Genomic DNA, 26,702 nt, shown 5'->3' with positions numbered 1-26,702 from the left:
TTAATAAGCTCCCCAGATGATTTATACTTAAATTAAAATTTGATAAACATGGTTGATAAACATGGTTTATTCAAGCCACAGTGGCTTTCTTTATATTCCCAGAAATTATTAACCTTGTTTTGGCTATTACCTTCACATGAAGCACTCTTTCTATAGATCTTCTGATTACTATCTGAATATGATTGTCCCTCTTCAAAGAAGCCCTTAAAAAGAACACTCTAGTTCTAACCTCTCCCCACCCAGTCATGTTATCACATTACCTTATTTTCTCCAAATCACATATTATCTGAAATTATTTATTTTCATGTTTATTATGTTATAAGAGGTCTGCTTCATGGGCTATCTCCCCATGAAGCTGACCCAGAATTAGTTGTTTCTATCAATAACTGATAAAAGTTAATTGAAAACTTCATTTAATATTTTCTTATTAATTTTGTAGTTAATAATACATTAGATAGTGCCATGAAAATAGCACTTAACACTTATTCAAAATTGAGAGTCTTGGCTGTTTGAAGAAATCTGTTAATCTAAGAATAAAGTCAAAACTATTTTTTATATGTTCATTACTTCATTTTTAAAATAAAATTATTGAAAAATGAATTTCCTCAAATAATTTAACAGGTTCTTCCAGCACCCAAATTGAAGATGACTAGTAATCATATTTATAGCAACAAAGGCTATGGAGTAAGCATTCTTCAGCCAACAGAACAGTTTTTTATTGTAGCAGAAGAAGCTCTCAACAAAAGGGCTGCTTCAGGAGATAAAAAAGATGATAAAATGCTCTTCAAAGTAATGGAAAACCTGAATCTGGAAATGAATAATAATAAGATAGAAGCAAATGTAAAGGGGGATATCAGAATAGGCACAAGTTAAAGCATCTGGATTGACATTAAAGTTGTATATTTCAGAAATATGTTTAATAAATGATTCTCATATCCCATTGAAATGGTAGTTTCAATTAAATTCAAAGCTTAATTAAAAATATTTAAATATTATAAAGATTTTTGAATGATTCATTTTAACATATTTTTAAAATGACAGCTTTATTGAGATATAATTCACATACCATAAAATTAACACATTACAAAAGTGTACAATTCAATTAGTATATTTTTAGCATATGGTACAGTCATCACTAATCCAGAAACAAATATGGTTTTAAATATTGTTTTCTAATACTCCTCCAATAAAAAGCATTAGGTAGGCCAGGCGCAGTGGCTAATGCCTGTAATCTCAGCATTTTGGGAGACCAAGGCAGGTGGATCATCTGAGGTCAGGAGTTCAAGACCAGCCTGACCAACATGGAGAAACCCCATCTCTATTAAAAATACAAAATTAGCCAGATATGGTCGCATATGCCTGTAATCTTAGCTACTCAAGAGGCTGAGGCAGGAGAATTGCTTGAACCTGGGAAGCTAAGGTTGCAGTGGGCTGAGGCGACGCCATTTCATTCCAGCCTGGGCAACAAGAGAGAAACTTCATCTCAAAACAACAATAACAAAAAAAACAAAACAGCAACAACAAAAAAGCATTAGGTGTTCTATATAGACAGTAGGGAAAATTTAATTTATAGCTAATTCCCAGTAACCAGAATAAGATAATATGTTATATATTAAAATAGGATAAGTTCTTCAAGCTCATTCTTGTTGGTATAAATTTAAGAAGAAAAAAAGTGAAAAAAAAAATAGAATGGATTCAACAGGAAGAAACAAGGAAATTCAAAATAACAGAGATAAATAATATAGAAATGTATTTCTCCCGCATAGTCAAGAAGTGCAGAGCTACTCACTATAGGGCTAATAGATGTTCCTTGTGGGAACTCAGTGTAGGGCAGGTGTTTCACATTGTGAGAAATTCAAGTTTCTTCTATATTGTTTCACGATTGTAAGATTTCCATTAAAAATCACCATACTTACCAGGCATAGTGGCTCATGCTGTAATTCCAGCACTTTGGGAGGCTGAGGCTGGCAGATCATGAGGTCAGGAGTTAGAGACCAGCCTGGCCAACACAGTGAAACCCCCACCTCTACTAAAAATACAAAAAATTAGCCGGGCCTGGTGGCGGGCACTTGTAATCCCAGCTACTTGGAAGGCTGAGGCAGGAGAATCACATGAACCTGGGAGACAGAGGTTGCAGTGAGCTGAGACTGCACCACTGCACTCCAGCCTGACAACAGAACAAGACTCTGTTTCAAAAAAAAATCACCATACGATCCAAGACAGCAATTGGTGATCAAGCTTTCATGTCTAGTTTTCAGCCAAGCAGAAGGGAAAGAACCTTTCTTCAATATTGCACACATTATTTCGACTTTCATGCTTCTAGCTAGAATCTAATCACACATTCTAATATTCTAATCACATAATCTAATATTTAGCTGCAAATGAGAAATACAACACGAATAGTCTTTTTCGCAAAGCAGAGCTTATATTGACTTAAGAATATAAAAAGACTTAAGAATATAAAAAGAAATACCCTGGCTTAAATACTTAAACCTTTGACTTGTACTTCATTTTATCTGTAACCTAACAAAGGTTACACTGAATTGCTGTAAACAATCTCTTGAAGCTAAGAGTTGACCATTTTTATTTATTTATTTATTCTTGAGACCGAGTCTAACTCTGTTGCCAGGCTGGAGTGCAGTGGCATGATCTCTGCTCACTGCCACCTCCGCCTCTCAGGTTCAAGCAATTCTCCTGCCTCAGCCTCCCGAGTAGCTGGGACTACAGGCACACCCCATCACGCCCAACTAATTTTTGTATTTATAGTAGAAGTGGAGTTTCACCATGTTGAGCAGAATGGTATCAATCTCCTGACCTCATGATCTGCCTGCCTCAGTCCCCCAAAGTGCTGGAATTACAGGCGTGAGCCACCGCGCCCAACTGATCATTTATTTTTAAAAGCATGATTGTCCTTCAGTGTTTCATTAAACAGCACTTTTTTAAAAGAAGAAAATCTATTGGCAATTCCATATGTTTTGTTTATACAAAGTGTTGTGTACACAGAGACTTGTTAAAATAATTCCAGGATTGTCCTTGGGGGCCTTAACAAGAACAATCTTTCTATAATGAATGTAGTAAGTGTTAAGAGTGGGGATTTTCCTTTTTCCATCCTCTTCCCCCAACTTTCTCAGTTTTTGGCTTCAGAAAGTGCAGGTGATGGGCAAAGTAATACCTTTGAAGGTGTACAAAAAAAGCAGTAGCCTGTGTGAGCAAACTTCTTACTCATCGGCCATCTACTTCCTTTCTGTTGCTGCCACTGGTTTCTAACCAATGTGTCTTTTCCCAGGCTAACTACAGAATATGGTGATACTGTTTTTTCCTTTCATGATTCTAAAACATATACAAAGCATTTTTAAGATTTTCTAAGAATTCTGATATTTCATAAAGTTAATTTTTTTCCTCTTCTACCTTCCCACCCCTAGTTTTCCCCCTATTTCTTATAAATGAAAGACTGAATTAATATATTGTATTAGTTTTCCATTGCAGTCATAATAAGTTACCACAACGTTAGTGGCTTAGCATGGATTTATAATCTTACAGTTCTGTAGGCCAAAAAATCTGACATGGGTCTCACTGGACCAAAATCAAGGTGTTAACAGGAGGTCTGCATTTCTTTCTGCATGCTCCAGGGAGGGATCTGTTTCCCTGTTCATTTGGGTTGTTGACAGAATTCAGTTCTTGTAGTTATAGGATTCAGAGCCCTGTTACCTTAATGGTTGACAGCTGAGTTTCTGGTGGCTGATTGCATTCCTTGGCTCATGGCCTCTGTCTGTTTTCAAAACCAGCAGCAGTGAATCACACGTCTCTCCTCTGAGTCTCTTGTCTCTTCTTTCTTTTTTTTTTTTATTTTTTATTTTATTTTTTAAATTTTTTATTGGATTTTAGGTGTTGGGGTACATGAGCAGAGCATGCAAGACAGTTGCGTAGGTACACACATGGCAGTGTGCTTTGCTTTTCTTCTCCCCTTCACCCACATTTGGCATTTCTCCCCAGGCTATCCCTCCCCACCTCCCCCTCCCACTGGCCCTCCCCTTTTCCCCCCAATAGACCCCAGTGTTTAGTACTCCCCTTTCTGTGTCCATGTGTTCTCATTTTTCATCACCCACCTATGAGTGAGGATATGCGGTGTTTCATTTTCTGTTCTTGTGTCAGTTTGCTGAGGATGATGTTCTCCAGATTCATCCATGTCCCTACAAACGACACAAACTCATCATTTCTGATTGCTGCATAATATTCCATGGTGTATATGTGCCACATTTTTCCAATCCAGTCTATTATCAATGGGCATTTGGGTTGATTCCGGGTCTTTGCTATTGTAAACAGTGCTGCAATGAACATTCGTGTACATGTGTCCTTATAGTAGAACGATTTATAGTCTTTTGGATATATACCCAGTAATGGGATTGCTGGGTCAAATGGAATTTCTATTTCTAAGGCCTTGAGGAATCGCCACACTGTCTTCCACAATGGTTGAACTAATTTACACTCCCACCAACAGTGTAAAAGTGTTCCTTTTTCTCCACATCCTCTCCAGCATGTCTCTTCTTTCATCTCATCTCCCTCACACCTTCTTTAAGCCTTCCTCTTCCACTTTTAAGGACTTATGTGATTAGGTTGACCCTGCCTGGATGATCAAAGATAATTTCACATCTCAAGATTCTTGACTTTATATATATAATCATATATATAAGATTCTTAACTTTTAATAAATATATATTTAAATATATAAAGTATATTTAAAAAAAATATGAATATACATAAAGTTAAGAATCATATAAAAGATTATTAAATATATTTATATATTAAAAGTTAAGAATTATATAAGACTTATGTATATAATAATGGATAATATAATCTATAAAATATATAGTTAAATATGTAAATAATATATATTATTAAATAATATATATATTTTATATATATTATATTATATATTTTATATATTATACATTTAACTATATTTTATTATAGTTAAATAATATATAGTTATTAACACAAATAAGAATTTAATATATTTAATATTTTAAATAATTTAATATATTTAAATATGTATACCCTTATTCTTAAATATTCAAATATGTATATATGTAATATATTACTTATATATATTACATAATATATATATTAAATAAGTAATATAATTTATATATTTATATATTTTGTAGATTATATTATCTATTATAATCTTTACATTTATATTACTATATATATATTTTATAGATTATATTATCTTAACTATATATTTTATAGATTATATTATCTTAACTTTTAATGTATATAAATATATATTTATATATTTTATAGATTATATTATCTTAACTATATATTTTATAGATTATAGTATTTTAACTTTTCATGTATATAAATATATATATTTATATTATTCTTTTTAAATATATTAATTTTTAAAATTTAAAAATAATATATATTTAATTTTTACATATTTATATATTTTAAAAGTTAAGAATCATAAAATATTAATCATAGAAAGGTTAAGAATCATATATTATTAAATATATTTATATATTAAATGTTAATCTTATATAAGAATTATGTATATAATTAATAATAATGTAATCTTTAAAATATGTAGTTAAATATATAAATAATATATATTTATTCTTATTTAAATATGTTCATATTTTTATTAAATATTTAAATATGTATATATTTTCATTCTTACATATTCTTATATATATTTAAATATGTATATTTAAAAAGTTAATCTTGAGATGTGAGATTATTTATTATATTACAGAGAGATATAATATATATAATGTATTACTACAAAAATGTAAAAGTGTAAAATAATGTGTTTAGTGGTTATTTTTTACATTTTAGCATGAAAAATGTTTTATGTTTATGCCTGTTAAGATGAGAAACATTAAACATTGGATTAAGTAGCCAATGCTTTATTACCTTAATCTTAAATTTATTTCTAGATATGAAAGAAATATGGAATTTCAAAGTTCAAAAATTCCTAAAAATGCTTCCATTTAAGATAAATCCTAGGTGACCAGTTCATCCCAGTTTGCTCAGGACTTTCTCTGTTTTAGCACTTCTTCTGTCTTAGGAAAACATATAGCCCTGGGCCAATTGAGACATTTGGCATCTCTAGTCAGTTTCCAGGAAGTAATTCTTTGCATATATTATTTTTATGTCTTAAACTTTATTTTTTTAATCTTTAATTTTGTGGATACATACTAGGTGTATATATTTAGAGGTACATGAGATTTTGATACAGGCGTGCAATGAGTAATAACCACATCAGAATAAATGCGGCACCCATCACCTCAAGCATTTATCCTTTCTTTTTGTTATAAACAATCCAATTATACACTTTAGCTATCTTTTTAAAAAATTTGATTTCAATCATTTTTGGGGAACAGGTGGTGTGTTTGGTTGCATGAATATGTTCTTTAGTTGTGATTTCAGTGAACCCATCACCTGAGCAGTGTACAGTGTACTCGATGTGTAGTCTTTTATCCCTCACCCACTTCCCAATCTTCCCCGCAAGTCCCCCAAATCCATTGTATCATTCTTATGCCTTTGCGTCCTCAGCTATAAGTGCCTAGCTGAGCTCCCACTTATAAATGAGAACATATAGTATTTGGTTTTCCATTCCTGAGTTACTTTACATAGAATAATGGTCTCCAACTCCATCCAGGCTGACGTGAATGCCATTATTTCATTCCTTTTTATGGCTGAGTAGTATTCCATAGTGTGCGTGTGTGTGTGTGTGTGTGTACACATGTATTATATATGTGTATATATACTGTATGTATTATATATGTATATAGTTTTTATGTATATATCATATATTTATATTTTCTTATATACACACACACACATATATACCACATTTTCCTTATCCACTAGGTTGATGGGCATTTAGGCTGTTTCTGTATTTTTGCATTTGTGAATTGTGCTGCAATAAATATGTGTGTGCAAGTGTCTTTTTCATGTAATGATTTCCTTTCACCTGGGGAGATAACCAGTACTCGGACTGCTGGATCAAATGGTAGATCTATTTTTAGTTAAGGAATCTCCATACTGTTTTCCATAGTGGTTGCACTAGTTTATATTCCCACCCAGCAGTGTAAAAGTGTTCCCATTTCACCACATCTATGCCAACCTCTATTGTTTTTTGATTTTTAAATTATGGCTATTCATGCAGAAGTAAGGTGTGGTATCTCATCATGGTTTTAATTTGCATTCCCCTGATAATTAGTGATGTTGAGCATTTTTCATATTTTTCTTGGCCATTTGTATAGCTTTAAAAAAATTTATTATTTTATTATTTTTTGAGATGGAGTTGCCCAGGCTGGAGGGCAGTGGAGTGTTTTCGGTTCACTGTATCCTTTGTCTCCTGGGTTCTAGCCATTCTCCTGCCTCAGCCCCAGTAGGTGGGATTACAGGTACACACCACTATGTTCAGCTAGTTTTTATATTTTTAGTAGAGATGAGGTTTCACCATGTTGGCCACGGTGAACTCCTGACCTCAGGCGATCCATCCGCCTCAGCCTCCCAAAGTGCTGGAATTACAGGTGTAAGCCACTGTGCCTTGCCGGTATATCTTCTTTTGAGAATTGTCTATTCATGTCCTTAGCCCTCTTTTTGATGAGATTATTATTTTCTTGCTGATTTGAGTTCCTTGTAAGATTCTGGATTTTAGACCTTTGTTGGATGCATAGTTTGCAAATATTTTCTCCCACTCTGTGGATTATCTCGGTACTATGCTGATTATTTCTTTTGCTGTGCAGAACTTTTTTAGTTTAATTAGGTCCCATCTATTTTTGTTTTTGTTGCATTTGCTTTGGGGTTCATGGTCATGAACTCTTTGCCTAAGCCAATGTCTAGAAGAGTTTTTCCCATATTATATTTCAGAATTTTTATGGTTTTATGTCTTAGATATAAGTCTTTGATCCATCTTGAGTGGATTTTTATATAAGGTGAGAATTGAGGATCTAGTTTGATTATTCTACATGTGGCTTGGCAATTATCCCAGCACCATTTGTTGAATGCAGTGTCCTTTCCCCACTTTATGTTTCTGTTTGCTTTGCCAAAGGTCAGCTAGCTGTAAATATTTGGTTTTATTTCTAGGTTCTCTATTCTATTCCATTGGTCTACATGCCTATCTTTATACCAGTACCATGTTGTTTTCGTAGCCATAGCCTTGGCGGATAGTTTGAGTCAAGTAATATGATGTCTCTAGATTTATTCGTTTTACTTAGTCTTGCTTTGGCAATGTGGGCTCTTTTTTGATTCTATATGAATTTTAGGATTTTTTTTTTTTGTCTTTTTGTTTTTTTCCTTTTTGCGGAGAGCAGGGTCTCGCTATATTGCCCAGGCAGGTCTTGAACTCCTGGGTTCAAGTTATCCTCCCGCCTCTGCCTCCCTAAGAAGTGGGATTACAGGTGTGAGCCACAGTGCCTGGCAGGATTGTTTTTCTAGTTTTGTGTTGAATGACAGTATTTTGCTGGGAATTGCACTGAATCTGTACATTGCTTTTGGAAGTATGGTGATTTTCACAATATTTTCTACCCATCCATGGGCATGGGATATATTTTCATTTTTTTCTGTCATCAGTGATTTCTTTCAGCAGTGTTTTGTAGTTTTCCTTGTAAAGATCTTTACCTCCTTGGTTAGGTATATTCCTAAGTATTTTATTTTATTTAATTTTTTTTAGCTATTGTAAAAGTGATTGAGTTCTTGATTTGATTCTCAGCTGAGTTATTGTTGATTTATAGCCTGCAATTGATTTGTGTACATTAATTTTGTATCTTGAAACTTTACTGAGTTTATTTTTCGGATCTAGGAGCTTTTAGGATGAGTCTTACTGCATACCTAGGGTTTTCTAGGTATGTGATCACATCACTGACGGTGACAGTTTGACTTCTTCTCTACCCACACAATGCCCTTTCTCTTGTCTGATGCTCTTGCTAGGACACTTTTAGTTTTCTTTAAATGTACAGTAAATTATTTTTGACTGTAGTTGTCCTGTTGTGCTACGAAACATGGGAAGAATACTAAATCTTATTTATTCAATCTAACAATATTTGTGTACCCATTAACCATCCCCACTGTCCTACCACCACCTCTACCCTAGCCAGCCTTTGGTAAGCATCACTCTATCTCCATGAGTTCAACTGTTTCAATTTCTCTATTATGTTCTGTGAGTCTATGTCCCTGCTTTTATGCAAATAATGATACAGTAGGTAGCTAGTCGGGTCCGAATGGGGCACAAGAGAGCTTTCTCTCCCCTGGACACACCAGGAGTGTCAGGTGACCATCAGATGATGGCCAGGTGATCAACAGCCTCTCTAAAGTAATAATTGGTCACAGCCAGTGCCAAGGAAAGGCAGTCTCTCCTAATAAATAGAAAACACCTGCAACTGGTGATCAGAACCAAACTCCTGAAAGAGTTTGGCAAGTGGGGAGAAGTAACGTAAGACCCCAAAAGTATGCCAATGTATAAAATCCCAAATCAAAAGTTCAAGCCACACACTTGCCTCTTGAGTCACCTACTTGGTTCTCTTCCAAGTGTCCTTTCCTTCCTGTTATATATATATATATATATATATATTTTTTTTTTTTTTTTTTTTTTCAGACAGAGTCTCATTGTAGCCCAGGCTGAAGTGCAATGGCATGATCTTGGCTCGCTGCAACCTCCACCTCCAGGGTTCAAGCGATTCTCCTGCCTTAGCCTTCCGAGTCACTGGGACTACAGGCGCACACCACCATGTCTGCCTAATTTTTGTATTTTTATTAGAGACAGGGTTTCACCATGTTGACCAGCTGTTCTGAAACTCCTGACCTCAGGTGATCCACCTGCCTCAGGCTTCCAATTGTTGGAATTACAGGCGTGAGCCACTGCACTTGATCCTTGTTATAAAACTTAATAAAACTTTCATTCTTGCTCTAAAACTTGCCTGGGTCTCTCCTTCTGCCTTATTCCCCTTAGCCAAACTCTTTCTTCTGAGGAGGCAAGAAATGAGGTTGCTGCAGACCCATATGGATTCACCACCAGTAACATACTTTGGTGTTGTGTGACTCAGATATGTTCTGCTGCTAACAGTACCATGCTCTTTTGGTTGCTATAGTTTTGCAGTATAATTTGAAATCAGAGGTAATATGATTTCTCCAGTTTCATTCTTTATGCTTAAGGTAGCTTTGGCTATTCTCTTTCCTGGTTCCATTTAAATTTTAGGATTATTTTTGCTATTTCTGTGAAGAATGTCATTAGTATTTTTATAGGGAATGTATTGAATTTGTAGATTGCTTTGGGTATATGGACATTTTAACAATCTTGATTCTTCCAATTAATGAACAGGAATATTTTTCGATTTTTTGGTGATCTCTTCAATTTCTTGCATCAGTGTTTTATAGTTTTTATTGTAGAGATTGTCCATGTCTTTGGTGAAGTTTATTCTTAGATATTTCATTTTATTTGTAGCTATTGTAAATTGACTTATTTTCTTGATTTCTTTTTCAGATTGTTTGTTGTTGGCATAGAAATGCTGTTGATTTTTATATGTTGGTTTGTATCCTGCAACTTTACCAAATTTATCAGTTCTGATAGTTTTTTGCTGGAGTCATGGGGTTTTTCCAAATATAAAATTACATGATCTACAAACAAGGATAATTTAACTTCTTCTTTGCAATTTGGATGCCCTTTATTTCCTTCTCTTGTCTGATTGCTCTAGTAGCTAGGACTTCCAGTACTATGTTGAATAACAGTGTTGAAAGTGGCATCCTTGTCTTGTTCCAGATCTTAGAGGGAAGTCCTTTCCCATTCAGTATGATCCTAGCTGTGGGTCTGTCGTATAGGAATTTTATTGTATTGAGGTATGTCCTTCTATACCCAGTTTTTTGAGGGTTTTATTTAAATCATGAAGGAATGGTCAAATTTTAACATATGCTTTTTCAGCATCAACCGAAATGATCATGTGATTTTTGTCCTGCATTCTGTTGATATGATGTATCACATTGATTTATGTATGTTGAGCCATTCTTCAGCTGAAGTTAGGAGTCAGTCCTTCTACAAGCTGTGAGTTGTGCTTTCTGGTTTTGGGGGAGGGGTGATGTAAACACTCCATTGGCTGCCCCAGCTGGTGTCTTACTAGGTCGTGTGCACCTGAAGTGAACAGGCTCAGAGCCCAGCACACCACCAGGACTTGTCCAGGAATTGCAGTCCTTGTGGCCTAGACTGCCTCTCCTTTAGGACCCCAGAGCAGTTCAGCCTGCAGTGGCAGGGCTTGCCAGAAGTCAGGTTCCAACCAATGGGAAGGACAGTTCATTCTGGCTAGGTATAAACGCTTCCTCCACGGGTGTGGACTAAATTCTGCTTTGCTTTGCACTGTGATAGAGTAGCACTGAGTTCCAATGCAAAGTCCCACAATCTGTTCCCCCACTGCTAAGTACACAGATTCTCTTTGCACCATGTGGCTGCTACTAGGGTATAGGGAAGGGGTGGTGAAGGGAAGTCAGGCAGGACTGTCTTTCCTACCTTCTTCAGTGCCTCTTTCCTCAATATACTCTTTTCAGGTACTGTCGCTGACCTGAATTTTGGTTCTCACAAAGATGTTTTGTGTGGATAGTTGTTCAGGTTTGGTGTTCTTGCAGAGGAGATGATCACTGGAGGCTTCTGTTCAGCTGTCTTGCTCCACCTCTCCTCAACATCTTTTCAAAAACTAAATTATCACTAAAATAGTCTCAGAAATTCAGGTAAGCTATTTGAGATTCAGTATTACGTTTTCCCCACATGGTCCAGTTTTTTATACTACATGTAATAGGCCAATCTACAAATACGAAAGTTACACAAATACATCTTTAAAAAACTTATTTTTTTCTCTTCTAGACAGTAATTCAATTCCCAATCTTTCTGGTAAATATAGTATAATTCAGGAACCTTTATTCCCAGTCAAAACCAAAATTCTGTCAGTTCCAATCAAATTAGAAATTCCGTTTTTGGTTTTCTTTACTATACTCTTGTCCCAATTCTGCTTCCAGATTCAGAGGGAGGGAAATTGGTATTCGAATACATGCTTGGCTAAAGTTGATGTCTTCTTTCCTGTGGTCTGGGCTGAAGCCTAAGTTGGCACAATGATTCATATTCTGATCTGTTCCTATGGCATAGGTGATGTTCAGAGGGTCTAGAATGTAGCTTCACAGCATGGAAGATCCCATCAAATGATAGCTGCTTGCTTGAGGACACCGTACCTACACATTGTTAACACAGAGAGCTCTGCAGCATGGCTTCCTGAAACTGGCACATCAGCTTTTTCTTTCACTTAACTTTCAAGCTGTCAACCACAGACCTACCAGGTGCAAATCAGGCCACTCTCTGCCCTGTCTGAACTAGAATTGTCAGGCTAGAACTAGACTCAGTTGTCACTGCCAACTCTTATCACCCCAAATCCCAGTTGATATGTGTTGTGAGACAAGGGGTGGTAAGCAAAAGCCTTTCCACATACTTTTTCCTCAAAATTTCTCCCTATTTCCAGCTCCTTCATTTCCTGAATGGGAACGGTTTGTTGTGTATTCAAGCTCATTTTGGAAGAACTTTCAGTCATTGCACACCTGCTGCGACACCCTTTAATTATTGTTTTTGTTCTTAGCAGAATGTAGGGATGGCTAAGAAAGGAAATGAAGGCGGTGTGGTGGCTCATGCCTATAATCCCAGCACTTTGGGAAGCCAAAGTGGGTGGACTGCCTGAGCTCAGGAGTTTGAGACCAGCCTGGGCAACATGGCGAAACCACATTTCTACAAAAAATACAAAGATCAGTTGGGTGTGGTGGTGGCGGGTGCCTGTGGTCCCAGCTACCCACCCACCGCTCAGGAGGCTGAGGTGGGAAGATTGCTTGAGCCTGGGGGTAGAGGTTGCAAGTGACCTGAGATTGTGCCACTGCACTCCAGCCTAGGTGACCCTGTCCCAAAAAGGAAACCCAACAGTGGTTTATGTCTCAAGGTTTATGCCACAAAACACTACATAACCTGCTGTTAAGTCTCTTCATCTAAGAAAAGGAATGACTTCTGGACCTTATAATGGACAACTGAAGTGGATTCCCACTTACAGCTAAGACAAGTGTAAACAGCACTTCTTTTCCTCCCATGTAAGCAAATAGTGAAAACAGCTACTTTCAGACATTGGGCAATGCAGAACTGTGATCCCCCAGTCAGTAAAAAAGTGAGACAAATCCATGACTGTGGAATCACGACAGAGGGAGACAATACCAAGCAGAGCACTTCAGTTAGGAGACGAGTTTGGGGAGGACAGCTAGAATGTGTGGGGCATAATACAGGAGAAAGCTACATATGAGCTCCTTGGGCCTTTAGCGGAGTATGAAGATCATAACTATGCCTTAATGCTTCTTTCGACCTTTATAGAGAATGCACCTTGATAACTTTTGGCCACTTTTCAACTTCTCATTTCTAATTAAATTTGTTGGAGGGACGAGTACCATCCAAGTGAACTATTAGTGATTTTATACCTTGGAGTTTTCACAACATGCAAAGGTAAAGAGAAAGCAAAATCCATTGATGGGTTCAGTATGGTTAGCTATAGCCTGTACAGCAGAATCAAGGGCTGGAGGGAGGGGGTGAGGGAGTTTGGCTCTACTGGTTTAACTCAGGAGAGAGGGTACGAGACTAGATTGGTACGAGACTAGATTTATTTGGCAATGTTTACTCTAGCTGTGGCATGGAGATCAAACTGAGGCAGGCCTGTAGGCAGGGTAAGTTAAGGTTGCTATTGCACTGTATGTACAAACTAAGCATGATTAAAACAAACAACTAGTCTATAAAAGTATATTGAAAGATGTTTTGCCTGGCTGTGGCGGCTGACACCTGTGATCCCAGCACTTTGGGAGGCTGAGGCAGGCACATCACAAGATCAAGAGTTCAGTAACAGTTTAGCCCATAAGGTGAAATGCCATCTCAAAAATACAAAAAAAAAAATTAGCTCGATGTGGTGGTGGGCCCCTGTAATCCCAGCTACTTGGGAGGCTGAGGCAGGAGACTCACTTGAACTCAGGAGATGGAGGTTGCAATGAGCCAAGATTGCACCACTGCACTCCAGCCAGGGCAAGAAAGCTGAGACTATCTGAAGAAAAAAAAAGAAAAAGAAAAAAGGCCTAAGCTGACTAGAGGTGGTAAACATAAATGGCTTAAGCCATTAAGCAGTAAAACTCCTGTGAGATAGAACAGAGAACACAGTACAGGACAGAGGGTAGGTTGAGAGGGGTAGTTCAGTTTGGAAAGCGCTGAGATATTCTGTGAGATATTTAAAACCAAAGATGCATGTTCAGTACGCAGTTGTTTACATGGCTCAGAAAGGAAATCTCAGTTGGAGAGACTTGTGAGTCTTTGATAGATAGGTGCCATCAGCCTAACAATAATTGCTGAAGGTGATCTAAAACATATATGGAGGATAAAGGACTTTGAAAAGGAAACCAACACAAAAATATAACTTGCCCAAGATCACCCACATGGCGGACAGCAGAATTCACACACAAACTCAGTTCTGTCTAACCCAATACCTTTGCCCTCCACTGTATCTTGCACAAATGAGAAATCTGAAAATTCACTGGAAACTAGTGTTTATAAACATCTCTATTAAAACAAAGTAGCTTAACAAACACCTTTTGCAACATAAGGTAGATAAATGTGTCACCTGCTCCCAAACTCTAAAATGTGTACATCAGTGAAGCTTCATTTACCTTTAATTCAAGAGTTCTGTGGATCGATTATATTACCTTTGTCATAGTGGAAACTGACTTAGAAAAGAAAATGCTGGCCTTGGGAGGAAGCCAGAAATGTTCAGGTCAAAACTTTTATTCAGGAGCATAGGTTTATGTGGCTTGTGCACTTTCCAGTAAACAATTCAATTCCAAGGTTATTTATTCTATTACAAGTAGTATCATTTAGTAGACTTTTGAAACAGGGTACAACTTCTCTGACATTTAAAATGAACAGATGTAACTGGCATTGTAAAATTATTCTAATATGTGAGGTCAACAAACAAACTCCACAGCAAGTATTCGGTGTAGTACTTTATTTTCTATTGTATTAAACGAAAGCCAGGAAAATACCAAGTTATTTTTAAAGGCAAATCTTTACTCCTTAAAGAAAAAATACAAACTGTGGTATTTTTAAGATAGATCGTAATATTTTACATAATATAAACAGAATCACTAATGCATCTATGTTTGGTTTCCTTAAACTACAATGAACCACAGAATGGGTGGAAAAATGCATTTACTTTTTGGTGGCAAATAAACATACTGGAAAAAAACACGTAACACATAGCATGCTTTTTTTTTTTTCTTACTGTCTACACACAGGAACGGACATAACCAAGCCTTAATAGCCACCACCTCCTCTTCCCGGTCCAAAATAGCCGGTTCCATAGCCCCCCCTAATACCTCCTCGCTGGAATCCCCCAGATCCTCTGAAGCCTCCAATAGGCCCTCTGTAGTCTCCTCCAGAGTTGCCTCTATAGCCACCGCGGGAAACTCCTCTAAAGCCTCCACCAACACCGGCACCATATCCTGCCCGAAAGGAGTTGGCACTGCCACCATAGCCTCCGGTACCATAGCCTCCACTGCTATAGCCACTGCCATAGCCTCCACCACCATAACTAGAACCTCCCCTTCTATATCCGCTTCCATTGTCATAGCGGGCCATCTTGGGAGGACGTGGACCATCTCCATACCTAGAAAAAGCACAAAACCATCACTTTAGCGAAGCGTAATTTCTCAACCATGCACCAAATGTCGTATTTCAAATTTTAATACATAAAAGGAATTAAGCCAAATGCAAACAGAAATTGAAATAAAATTGATATACTATTCCTAAATAATCATCAATTCTATCGATCTGTTTTTCTACATTTCTTTCTGGTTCAATCTCAAAGGTTTCGAATTTTGGCAGTATGTCATTTCAAGTTTAGGATAGGCTTCTTTTACTCAGCTAAACAATATAAAGTTCCAAGAAGGCAAGCATTAGGAGAGGGTTCCTGCAGCTACCAATAAACTGGTCTTTATCACCAAATGTTTTCCTGAATTATTTCTAAAGTATGATTTTGAATAATGTCCTTGGTAATTACCTATTTCCTGTGACAAATAAAGAAAATGAAGGCTAATGAAAAATAGCAGAAATCAAGATGGACCATCAACAACTCCAATTAAACAGATTCCCAATCTGCTTATTACTCTTGTGCAGCTTTTCTTTGAGAACAACACTACCAATTCAGCTGTTAAGTGAGAAATATGGCTGTGTGGCCAGGTGCAGTGGTACATGTCTGTAATCCCAGCAATGTGGCAGGCCAAGGTGGGTGGATCAGCAGAGGCCAGGAGTTCAAGAATAGCCTGGGCAACATGGTGAAACCCTGTCTACTAAAAATACAACAATTAGCCAAGTGTGGTAGTGTGCACCTGTAATCCCAACTACTCAGGGGGCTGAGGCAGAAGGATTGTTTGAACCTGGGAGGCAGAGGTGAGTGCACTCCAGCCTGGGCCACAGAGCAAGACTGCCTCTCAAAAAAGAAATACAGCTGATATCTGTCTTCCTTTTTTCATCGCACTATTCCATTTTAGTCCATCACCAATTCCTACTGATTCTACCATAAATCTGTTGAATCCAGTCACATCTCCCCACTGCAATTCTATCTACCACTGTAATTCAGGCCACCATCATATTTATACATCCCAAACTCTCTACATATATCCCATTCTTCCTCTTCCTAGTTTCTGGACTTTTATTCTTCATAGAAACATATTATTTATACAAAGGCTCCTTTGTTTACCAGCTATCCTACCAAAAATAGTATCTCTTTTTTGAGACAGAGTCACTCTGTTGCCCAGGCTGGAGTGCAGCAGGTCCATCTCAGATCACTGCAACCTCCGCTTTCCGGAGTCAAGCAATTCTCCTGCCTTAGCCTCTTTACTGAGTAGCTAGGATTACAGGTGCGCGCCACCAGGCCGGGCTGTTTCTGTTTTTAGAGATGGGGTTTCAGCATGTTGGTCAGACTGGTCTCAAACTCCTGACTTCATGATCCACCCACCTAACCCTCCCAAAGTGCTGGGATTACAGGCATGAGCCACCACACCTGGCTCTTCTAAACACCCATGAGTACTTCATTTGCATCTGCCTGCCTATGACGCTTACTGAATTATACATTTAACCACCGAGAAGGGCCACAGGATAGCATAATGAGAGCACCGTTTCAGAAGCCATGTTATCTGGGTTTGAATCTGGTTTTATCAGTTATTAGCTGTATGACTTTGGGTCTTAAACTCATCTGTGCCCAGTTTCCTTAAAGAGGATGAGGATAACAATCTACCTAGCTCATAGATCAAATCCAATAAATCATTTTTGATGAGGAATTACAGATCATTTTTGGATAACCTGAAGAATTTTAATACATTAGTATATTATAGCATTACTAAACACTTAACGTTTTGGGGTGTGACTATGGTATTGTGGTGCTGTTTCAAAAGATATGAAGTGTACTGATGAAAAACGTGATAATGCCTGCTACTTCAGCACAAACAATTAACCAAATGTACAAAACACTGAAGATTAGTGAATGTAAATAAAGACTATATGGCTATACATTGTATCACTCTTCTGAGTTTTTGGTAGGTATTAAGTATTTGTAAATAAAAACTCGTGGGAAAAGAAACATTTAAAAAACCTAAAGCAAATAAAAATTTTAAAAATTAAGATAAATTTCTTAAATATCCATGCTCTAGTTGTTTAAACAGAAACACATACACATTTGATGAAAGCAATTTAACATCTCATAAGTATTTTTTCTTTAGTGATGCCAAAACTGTACCATGGAAAGAGGACTATGTGGGCTCTGTCACTTCCCTGTCATGTCACCCATTCTGAACTATATACGTACTTGTAAGATCCTTTTCTAGCACTACCAACATGCACTCACTGATGCAATGGACCAATTACTAACAAGGGACTGACAAAAGTAAAAACCATTCTGAGCATGTTAGCCGGCACTAAATTCCCTATATATGGTGTTTGTCTAGAATTTTAACTTAAGTAATAAGACTTCTATCACTAACTCTAAGATTCTAGGCCTACATAAGATCTCTCTCCTACTTAGTTCAAAGATAAGTTAATATGGTACTCACCGTGTACTGCCAATCATAAGGTTGATACCGGCAGCTGAGGGTCTAGAGATTTGACGGATCATGTTCAGCATACGTTCATTTATGGGGTCCAACTGGCTGATGATAGCAGGTTGTTTGGTTACTTCAACAACCAGGGCCTCCATGGCTGCCCGGAGACCAGTAATGCAGGCAGCAGCTTCATGAGATATTTGTAGTTTAATCCTAAAATGGCAAAAAACATTCCTTTAAAAAACTACTTAGAATGGCCCCAAACTTGAGAAAACAGATATGGACAGTAATAATATAATCAGCACTAGCCTCTTAAAATTCACTGCCAGCTATTAAGCAGGAGTCTTAAGTCATAAAGTCTATCGAGTCAAATAAAATATAATAAAGTATATGTAATATATGCCGTATACATAAAAAACAAAGCCTGGCAACATGGATCATGCACACTTTATTTTTGAGACCACTGTCGCCTAGGCTGGAGTGCAGTGATGTGATCTCCGTTTACTGCAACCTCCACCTCCCAGTTCAAGTGATTCTCCCAAGTCAGCCTCTGGAGTAGCTGGAATCACAGGTGTGTACCACACCTGACTACCGTTATATTTTTGGTAGAGCCAGGGTTTCACCATATTGCCCAGGCTGATCTTGAACTTCCTGAGCTCAAGTGATCTGCTGCCTTGGCCTCTCAAAGTGTTGGGATTACTGGTGTGAGCCACTGCACACAGTCAGAACATTCTCACTTTAAAAGAAATGAATTAAGAGACCCAGAATGCTGGCATTTTCTAGGTTTTCAAGAATATAGTTGAACCTACTGGCTGTCCATTAAATTCTATTCCATTTTTGCCCAGTGCTTACCACTAATTTTGAATTAATATATAAAGTATGTGAAAAGGGTACTGAAGCTTTACTTAGATTGATTCCATAGTGTTGGTGTGCATGGCGGTAGACATGGCTCAAATTCCTAATGCATTTGCTTCTACTGCTATCAGTTTAAGAACTTAAGTTAGATTAGCAGTTAAATTCCATACCAGTCATCTACAAGCACAATCTGCCCATCAGACTGAACTTTCTTGGAGGCAAACAGAAGCAACTGCAAGGGAGTGACTAAAGTCATGCCTTTAGCAGAGATCGCTCGAGTTCGAATCTGCAAATGGATAAAAGATAAGAAGAAATGGTTGACATTTCCAACTTCCAAATATCACCATATAACTGTGTTTTGAAAATGAAAATTCATGTTCCTACCGATTTTAAAGACAATTTCAATTTTCAATGTAAACTTTTCTAGTCTTTTCTTACCTTTTCACCAAACACAAAGAAGGGAGATGGGTACTTCATGTCTTGGCTACTGAAAGGACAATTAACCGATGATTTGTGGATGAGTGCATTACGCCCTTCAGTGGTGAGAATCTTTCTCTTTTCCTTATGATAGCAAACATTGGGGTACACACCAAAGGCCAGGAGGGAGATAACAACATCCAAATTATTATCTGGTCCAGTGTTAGTAAACACTTGTGTCAGTAAACAATCTGTCAAGAGGAATAGAGTGAAAAAAAATTCAGATAACTGGCTAATAATCTTCATATTACATTCAAACTAGGCAAAAAAATTCAGAGAACTGACTCTTCTCTCACTCTGACTTGTGTGTGAAACTTTCTCTCTTCTCAGAATCCTAAAACCCAGATTAAGTTCAAGGAGAAATGCTGCCAAGTCTCCACAGGAAGAAAAGTAAAACATCTATTCTCTTATAGACTCAACCATAAATAAGCTTAGGGTGACTACTTTTATAAGTCCCCCAATCAATCATCTACTCTCAGAATAAGAGCCTGACTGATAGGACCAGAGTCAAAGCATTTATCTGCTATTCTTAAATAACTGTTAGTTGTAGAGAAGATGGAGTGACAATCTAAGAGGATACCCACTGGAATGAAGGCTGATGTTTTTACTCAGTTTACACTTTGAGTACTCAGCTGCTGACTGGAAAGTATGACAATCAACTGCTGAAAGCACAGGCACATTTTGTTCTGAACAAATGAGTTCCAGTTTTATAACCTCCGAATTGGATGAATGTAGACGAATAATTGACACATTGGTGTCCGTTTCATTATCTATTAAATGCATCTCAAGATTCTAAAGATTCTTGCAAATAAAAGCTTTCTCTCTCCTATAATTTTGAGAAAAAAATAAAATTTCAGCTGTGTTATGTTTTAGTTATTCACAGCTTGCCGGGCGCGGTGGCTCATGCCTATAATCCCAGCACTTTGGGAGGTCAAGGCAGGTGGATCACAAGGTCAAGAGATCGGGACCATCCTGATCAACACAGTGAAACCCCAGTCTCTACTAAAAATACGAAAATTAGTTGGGCATGGTGGCGCACGCCTGTAGTCCCAGCTACTTGGGAGGCTGAGGCAGGAGAATTGCTTGAACCCAGGAGGCGGAGGTTGCAGTGAGCCGAGATCACTCCATTGCACTCCAGCCTGGGTAACAAAAGTGAAACTCCGTCTCAAAAAAAAAAAAAATTTTTTTTTACCATCTTGCCCAACTACATTCTGTCTCTCAACAGGTCTATTTCTGGTTATGCATCCCAGTTCTCAATGTTTTAGGAAATAACTGGATTTTAACCTAGCTAGAAAAAGAGAAGTACTACAGCTGATCTTTATATCAAGAAACAAGAGTTGTTTTTTTCTTTTTTTGAGACTGAGTTTTGCTCTTGTTGCCCAGACTGTAGTGCAATGGTGCGATCTCAGCTCACTGCAACCTCTGCCTCCAGAATTGCAGTGATTCTCTTGCCTCAGCCTCCCGAGTAGCTGGGATTACAGGCATGCACCACCATTCCTGGCTAATTTTGTATATTTAGTAGAAACGAAGTTTCTCCATGTCGGTCAGGGTGCTGTTGAACACCTGATCTCAGGTGAGCCACCCACTTTGGTCTCCCAAAGTTCTGGGATTTCAGGCATGAGCAATTGTGCCTGGCCAAGAGTTGTTTTTTTTCTGTATTAGATGTCATAGAGTCCTCTAATCATCTGTACACCAAAAGTATAAATTAAAGCCATTTAAAATTGAATGTGGTAGAATTTACTTCAAGTCTAAATGCTCATAAATCACTTCTCAAAACACTATGAAAGTATTATTACTTATTCAGCAAAGTACTCATTCTGCGAGCTCCACCAGTGTTCATGTGAACTAAGAAATAGCACTTAGGGAGGCTGAGGCAGGAGGATCACGAAGTCAAGAGATCGAGACAATCGTGGCCAAGATGGTGAAACCCTGTCTCTACTAAAAACACAAAAAAAATAGCTGGGCATCATGGTGGCATGCGCCTCTGGTCCCAGCTACTCGAGAGGCTGAGGCCGAAGAATTGCTTGAATCCAGGAGGTAGAGGTTGTAGTGAGCCGAGATTGCGCCACTGCACTCCCATCTGGCAACAGAGCAAGACTCCGTCTCAAAAAATAAATAGCTGAAAATATGCAAAAATTATAGGGTCTGAAATTTGAAGTTAAAATATACTTTGCTGCCAACGTGCATGTACTGTATAAATGTCACTTTAAATATATCTTAAGAATAGGAGAAGTCTTACCTTCTGGAAACCCAGAATTAATCAAAATCTCTTTGAGCTGAACTTTGGCTTCCCAAGTCATTCTTAATGTAGCCATATTAAGTCTTTTGTGCTCACAAAAACGTATCTCTGCTTCTTCTCCACCCATTCTAGCATCATCCCAGGCTTGGAACACTGATAGAAGGGCTACATGATCAGAAAATCTGTTTCCAGCAAAATTTCGATGGATATAGCCCAGCCGCTTTCCTTCATTGATAAAAGGCTCTGGGAAGCAGGTAGCAGCAGCAATGGTACAGATAGCATCTCCCACGCTGAAATACACAAAGACAGTTAAATTCAGACTAGATCACAATCCTGTTGCCAACAGCTCAGGTAGTTCTGTCAACTGTGGGTTGCAGTATTTATGTCTATGATTCCTTCATTGGCAATGAACTGGCTTAATGTAGAACTTTACAGCTGCTCCCCTCAGAATTGGACAGAAGAAAAAGGTGCTCAGATGCTCTAAGGGCCACATATTTACCATAAATTATGACCAAGTATATTTTTCCTTTTATATTCTCTCTTCCCCATCATACCAAATCTCTCAAACGTTGTTTGATAAAATAAAACTCTTTACCTGATGCTGCACTTTCAAGGGACAACTATTAATAAATTAACTTGGGAGGTGCAGCTTCCACCCACCTTGAGAAGACAGGGTCTCATTCTGGTTGCCTAGGCTGGAGTGCAGTGGCATGATCACTGCATCCTCAACCTCCTGGGCTCAGGTGATCTTCCCACTTCACCCTCCCAAGTAGCTGAGACTAAAGATGCACACCACCAACCCTAGCTAATTCTTCTGTAGAGACAGGGTTCCACCATATTGCCCAGGCTGGTATCAAACTCTTGGACTCAAGTGACCCTATCACCCTGGCCTCCCAAAGTGCTAAGATTACAGGTGTAAGCCTGACCGGCTGCTCTGAGAAACTAGTGCCCTTTCCCCCAAGTTGGGCTTAGATACCCATCTACTGGAACTGTGAATTCTTTTCATGTTATACTTCTCTCAGTATCTAGGTATGTCATTTCCCTTAAGAACATTTAGGCTGTTTTTTTTCTTTCTAACTGAGCCAATGCTGCTTTTACAGAAAGAAGATTCTGAAATTATTCTACCACATAACAAAGAGGAATAAAACAAAGCACTTACTAGAATATGCACCCCATTATCATCATTTTGCCAAAACGAGGTTCAATGGGGAGTTTAGCCAGGATTCGTCCCAAAGGAGTCAACTCATCATTGGCATCTAATGCATCAAGCTCTGTGGGGAAGATAAATCTTTGTTAGTACAAACAAATGAACAGTAATTTTAGGCAGACAAAACATTTCTTTGTAAATTAAGGTTAGTTCATTTGAGAGTTCCTCTTTTGTCAAACCAATTGCTAGTACCATGTCTATAGCCAACAATTCTCTTTACTCAAAAAAAAAAAAAAAAATCTGGAGCACACAACATAAGGTACTAGAACTACATCCTGCAGGTTATAAAAACAAACCCAATTCATGTGAAGTCTATTAATAACTATAATAGCAGCATAAGCTTCTATATGCCATAAAAAGTCTGACACCCAAGTGTTAATGTTTAAAAACAAATGAGAAAATTCTGAAGTCACATAGCAGATAAATGCTAGATTAAAAATTCAAATTCCCATCTAGCTCCAGTGCCCTTAACTTTCAGCACACCATACTGCACTGCTTCTCTAATAAGTTTGGCAAGAAAACTTAAATGTTCTAGGCTGGATGTGGTGGCTCAGGCCTGTAATTCCAGCACTTTGGGAGGCTAAGGTGGGTGGATCCCTTGAGGTTGGGAGTTTCAGACCAGCCTGGCCAACATGGTGAGAACACCTTCTCCACTATAAATACAAAAATTAGCCAGGTGTGGTGGCATGTGCCTGTAGTCTCAGCTACTCAGGAGGCTGAGGCAGAATGGCTTGAACCTAGGAGGTGAAGGCTGCAGTGAGCCGAGATCGCACCATTGCATTCCAGCCTGGGTGACCGCGAGATTCCGTCTCAAAAAAAAGAAGAAAGGCCGGCACGGTGGCTCACACCTGTAATCTCAGCATTTTGGCAGAACAAGGCAGAAAGATCACCTGAGGTCAGGAGTTTGAGACGAGGCTGGCCAACATGGTGAATCCCCATCCCTACTAAAAATACAAAAAATTAGCTAAACATGGTGGCATATGCCTGTGATCCCAGCTCTTTGGGAGGCTAAAGCAGGAGAATCACTTGAACCTGGGAGGCAGAGGCTGCAGTGAGCTGAGATTACACCACAGCACTCCTCCAGCCTGGGTGACAGAGACTCCACCTCAAAAAAAAAAAGGGTAGTTATCATGATTAAGTCATGTTCTGATCTTTAGTACATAGTTAAGAGATGATATCATGCCTTAAAAAAAATTTAAGTAAAACTCACACTGTCCCTTTCTCCTCCCCCCCCATTGCTCATTAGTGACTACATTAAGAACCTAAGGTAAGACTGGAAGCCTTAATATTATTATCACAAGCCCTGCTGACTACACTACATTTTAATCTTGATTCATTTCTTAAGTGTTACCTGCCAGGACAAGACAGATAGTATCATTAATATTTGTATTAAGTAGGTTTGTATTTTTGAGTACCTCTAAGAGTATGTTCTGCTTCGATCACAGCATCCAAAGGGGGAGGTTCAATTGCTTTGGCCAGAAACTGGCCAATTCCTCCTAGACGCAGAAGTTTTATGCTCAGAGCGATTTCATGTAATGGTGTTCGGAACATCTCTGGTGTCATGTGGGTTTCAAGTCTAAGAGAAAATAAGCATATAATAACCATCCTCCTTGTATATAAACAGATGTTAGTTTAAGAAACTCTTTGCAGCAAGGTCACCAGGGATAGAGAGCTGCCCTTTCTTCATTCTTTTACAATTACCACTGAACCTTTTATCATTCACTATGCACACTGTTGTCAAAATTTAACCTGGTTGCATAATGCTTTCTGACTTGTGATCATAGACAGATGGGCTTTTCAGCTGAGAAATGAAGAAAAATGAAAAAATTATCCAAAATCTCTAATGTTACTGGCCCTACCCATGGTCTCTGTAGGCCTTGCCTGTTGACAAACATGGGTTAAAAAACGACAGCAAGGCTTTTCGCAGGATAACTCATACTAACGTTTCTCTACAACCTCCCCATCTTCCTATTTCAATTTTAGTGCCGCTAGAAAGGCTCTTATGATCTAATTAAAATCTAAAACTTTTAAAGTGCTGACGTTACACTTAAAAGAAATGCTCATAAAAGCATTTTGGGATTTCCTATTTTCAGATTTGGAATGCTCATCTGGTAAATTCAATGCGAATATTAAAAAAAGTAAAAAATAAAAAATCTTAAAGCCACTTCTGGACCCAAGCATTTCAGAAAACAGATACGAACTGTGTAACTTAACAATAGGAAAGACTTACTGGGAGATCGTGATGTGCCAATGTTCAAAGTATTCTACACTATTAACTCATTTAATTCTTTGATACTAATCATCGTTAGGCAGTATTTACCATAATCCTTTTACATCTGAGGTAATGAGAGTCTAAGTAACCTCTAATATTTTATAGAATGGGGGAAGTGCAGGCCTAAGGAGTAACTACTTAGTGTTTTGCAATGTATCAGGCACAAATAATATTAAAATATAGGTCTCTCTATTTCTAATTCAGGCTTATTCTCTACGAATGATTGAAGATTTTTAAGAAATATCTATACCTCATCCCAACATGACTGGGAAGATTTACATCAATCAGCTTAAACTGGCTGGTTTCCCTAAGAGAAAAGAACAAAAATTCCTTACTAAATGCCAAGAATTGGTTTTACCTCTCAAAACGAGCTCGGCTGCAGAGGTGAAAGCAGAATCCAGGCCGTACTCGGCCAGCTCGTCCTTTCCGCTGCTCAAGGTTTGTTTTTGATGCCCATACTGTAGCATAGTTGGTCATATTGTTGTGAGCAGTGAAGAGTTTCACTTTCTGCCTACATGGAAAAAAGTGGTTAACTTAACACTCATATGTATTACCAATAACTATTATATATCCACTAAATATTGAATGCTTTCCACTATGTAGTGAAAGCCATACATACTTGTGATATCTATTCATGAATGGCACAAGTAAGAACCAGCAATTTGCACACTTTTAGTTGTCAACCTACTAAAAGGCAATGTAACATCCACATGCCACTTACCAGCTGAACTGCCTTGGCTCAATTTTCCATGCCTCATCTCATAATGAGCATATTACCTACCTTATAGAATTTGTATTTGTAAACATTAACAAGTGCAAAGCATTTCAATGGAATATGGCACATGCTGAAAGAGATGTTTATTCAGGCCATCTCTATTTCAAAGTTAAGTGTAACTTTTAGGATACCTATATTTAGTGATGCCTGTGTGGTCCTTTTGAACCTCCAAGCAACTTCAGATTCCTTCAATATTACATAAAGAGACTGCTGTCACTAAACTACTGAGATTGGCACAGAATGGTATAAATCATTTTCTCAAATGGACGTTGGCAGCAAATTGTTTTCATTATCAGGACAGGCTAAGGGTTTATATACAGAAGACAAGGGGCACAAGTTGGCCAGATATAACCAAGTTTCAACTTTTTTGTCTTTTTTAGTCCAAAGTATCAATTACCATGCAATTCCTATATCTATACACAATGTCTCCTGGTGTATTTTCCAGGCTCATCTCAGACCAAAATGAGAACTTTAATCCTAAAAGGAGTGTCCTTCAAGGTGGGATTATTTGTCATGTGCTAAACACTGGTCATCATTATTCACCAAACACATGCTACAGTATGGCAGTGATCAATGGAAACACCCAATAGGAAATGAGTGAAACACCAGCAGACAGACAGACAAGAGCAACAAGAAACAATCTGTTTCAAGATTTGTTGCTTTCTACCATAATTGATTTGCAGTAATCAACAGAAATAATTACTCATAATTATCAATTATCTATAACCCCATA

General features: G+C 37.8%; 2 protein-coding genes across 7 annotated transcripts in view; one reads left to right on the top strand and one right to left on the bottom strand.

The window, feature by feature from the left end:
- Positions 1–25,523, top strand: part of SHCBP1L (SHC binding and spindle associated 1 like) — a 62,224-nt gene extending 36,701 nt beyond the window's left edge. Inside the window, exon 10 of one of the 3 annotated variants that reach the window (XM_035279767.3) lies at positions 25,399–25,523. In XM_035279767.3, coding sequence (XP_035135658.2) covers positions 25,399–25,431 — 33 coding nt within the window. In that variant the 3' untranslated portion in view covers positions 25,432–25,523. Of the gene's footprint in view, positions 1–621; positions 995–25,398 lie in introns of those variants that run through there. The other 2 variants (XM_008984868.4, XM_035279765.3) reach the window with 2 other exon arrangements.
- The window catches only part of DHX9 (DExH-box helicase 9), a 48,481-nt gene continuing 36,820 nt past the window's right edge, over positions 15,042–26,702 (bottom strand). For all 4 annotated transcript variants that reach the window (XM_078355102.1, XM_002760288.6, XM_078355103.1 and 1 more), the window contains 8 exons: positions 25,553–25,705; positions 24,338–24,498; positions 22,875–22,986; positions 21,716–22,005; positions 19,438–19,667; positions 19,170–19,285; positions 18,157–18,357; positions 15,042–15,716 (listed from right to left, as the gene is read on the bottom strand). In XM_078355102.1, coding sequence (XP_078211228.1) covers positions 15,365–15,716; positions 18,157–18,357; positions 19,170–19,285; positions 19,438–19,667; positions 21,716–22,005; positions 22,875–22,986; positions 24,338–24,498; positions 25,553–25,705 — 1,615 coding nt within the window. In that variant the 3' untranslated portion in view covers positions 15,042–15,364. The remainder of the gene's footprint in view (positions 15,717–18,156; positions 18,358–19,169; positions 19,286–19,437; positions 19,668–21,715; positions 22,006–22,874; positions 22,987–24,337; positions 24,499–25,552; positions 25,706–26,702) is intronic.

Source organism: Callithrix jacchus, chromosome 18, assembly GCF_049354715.1.
Source record: "Callithrix jacchus isolate 240 chromosome 18, calJac240_pri, whole genome shotgun sequence".
Classification (NCBI taxonomy): Eukaryota; Metazoa; Chordata; class Mammalia; order Primates; family Cebidae; genus Callithrix; species Callithrix jacchus.
This window is presented reverse-complemented; position numbering and strand designations above follow the sequence as displayed.